Source organism: Phaethon lepturus, unplaced genomic scaffold (genome assembly GCF_000687285.1).
Source record: "Phaethon lepturus isolate BGI_N335 unplaced genomic scaffold, ASM68728v1 scaffold31701, whole genome shotgun sequence".
In the NCBI taxonomy this organism is placed as follows: Eukaryota; Metazoa; Chordata; class Aves; order Phaethontiformes; family Phaethontidae; genus Phaethon; species Phaethon lepturus.
In genome coordinates, this window is record NW_010517495.1 from 5,069 (window position 1) to 5,567 (window position 499).

General features: G+C 66.1%; 1 protein-coding gene across 1 annotated transcript in view; it reads left to right on the plus strand.

Annotated features, from left to right (window-relative positions):
- BTBD19 (BTB (POZ) domain containing 19) overlaps nt 1-499 on the plus strand; it is a gene marked incomplete at both ends in the record, with an annotated part of 4,386 nt that overhangs the window by 3,579 nt on the left and 308 nt on the right. The window contains one exon of the mRNA XM_010296422.1: nt 224-292. Within this exon, the coding sequence (XP_010294724.1) occupies nt 224-292 (69 nt within the window). The remainder of the gene's footprint in view (nt 1-223; nt 293-499) is intronic.

A 499-nucleotide genomic window follows, 5' to 3' on the forward strand; every position in this document is an offset into this window, starting at 1 on the left:
CTTCCTGCGGACAGTGGGGCTCCGTGACCGTTGCGGGGGTAGAGCCACCAACCCTTTGCTGTGGGGCAGGCCAGGAAAAGAGGGGCCCTTGGTGCCCCTTCCCCGCCACACAGAGGGATACTCACCTCACCTGGGTCCCTGAGAGTGTCCGTGTCTCTGTAGGGCTTTGGCGGGGGTCCCTCCTGCCCCGGACCCCCTCGCAGGTGTCTGTGTTGTCCCACAGGCTGCGGTGACCTACGGGCAGGCAGACCTCCAGCAGCACTGCCTGGCCTTCATCGAGGGCTGCACCACGGTATGGCTGCGGGCTATGGGGGAGCACGGTGCGGGGTGCCCCAGGGTGGGGAGCACCGGGGGCACGTGGCATGGGGATCACGAGGGGACACAGTACGAAGCAGGGCAGTGAAGCCCTTAAGGATGTGGTGCCTGGAGCCTGGGCAGGGGAGGAAAGGGAGCAAATGGTGCTTGGGGAGAAGATGCTGGGTGCCAGGTAGAGGCTGGC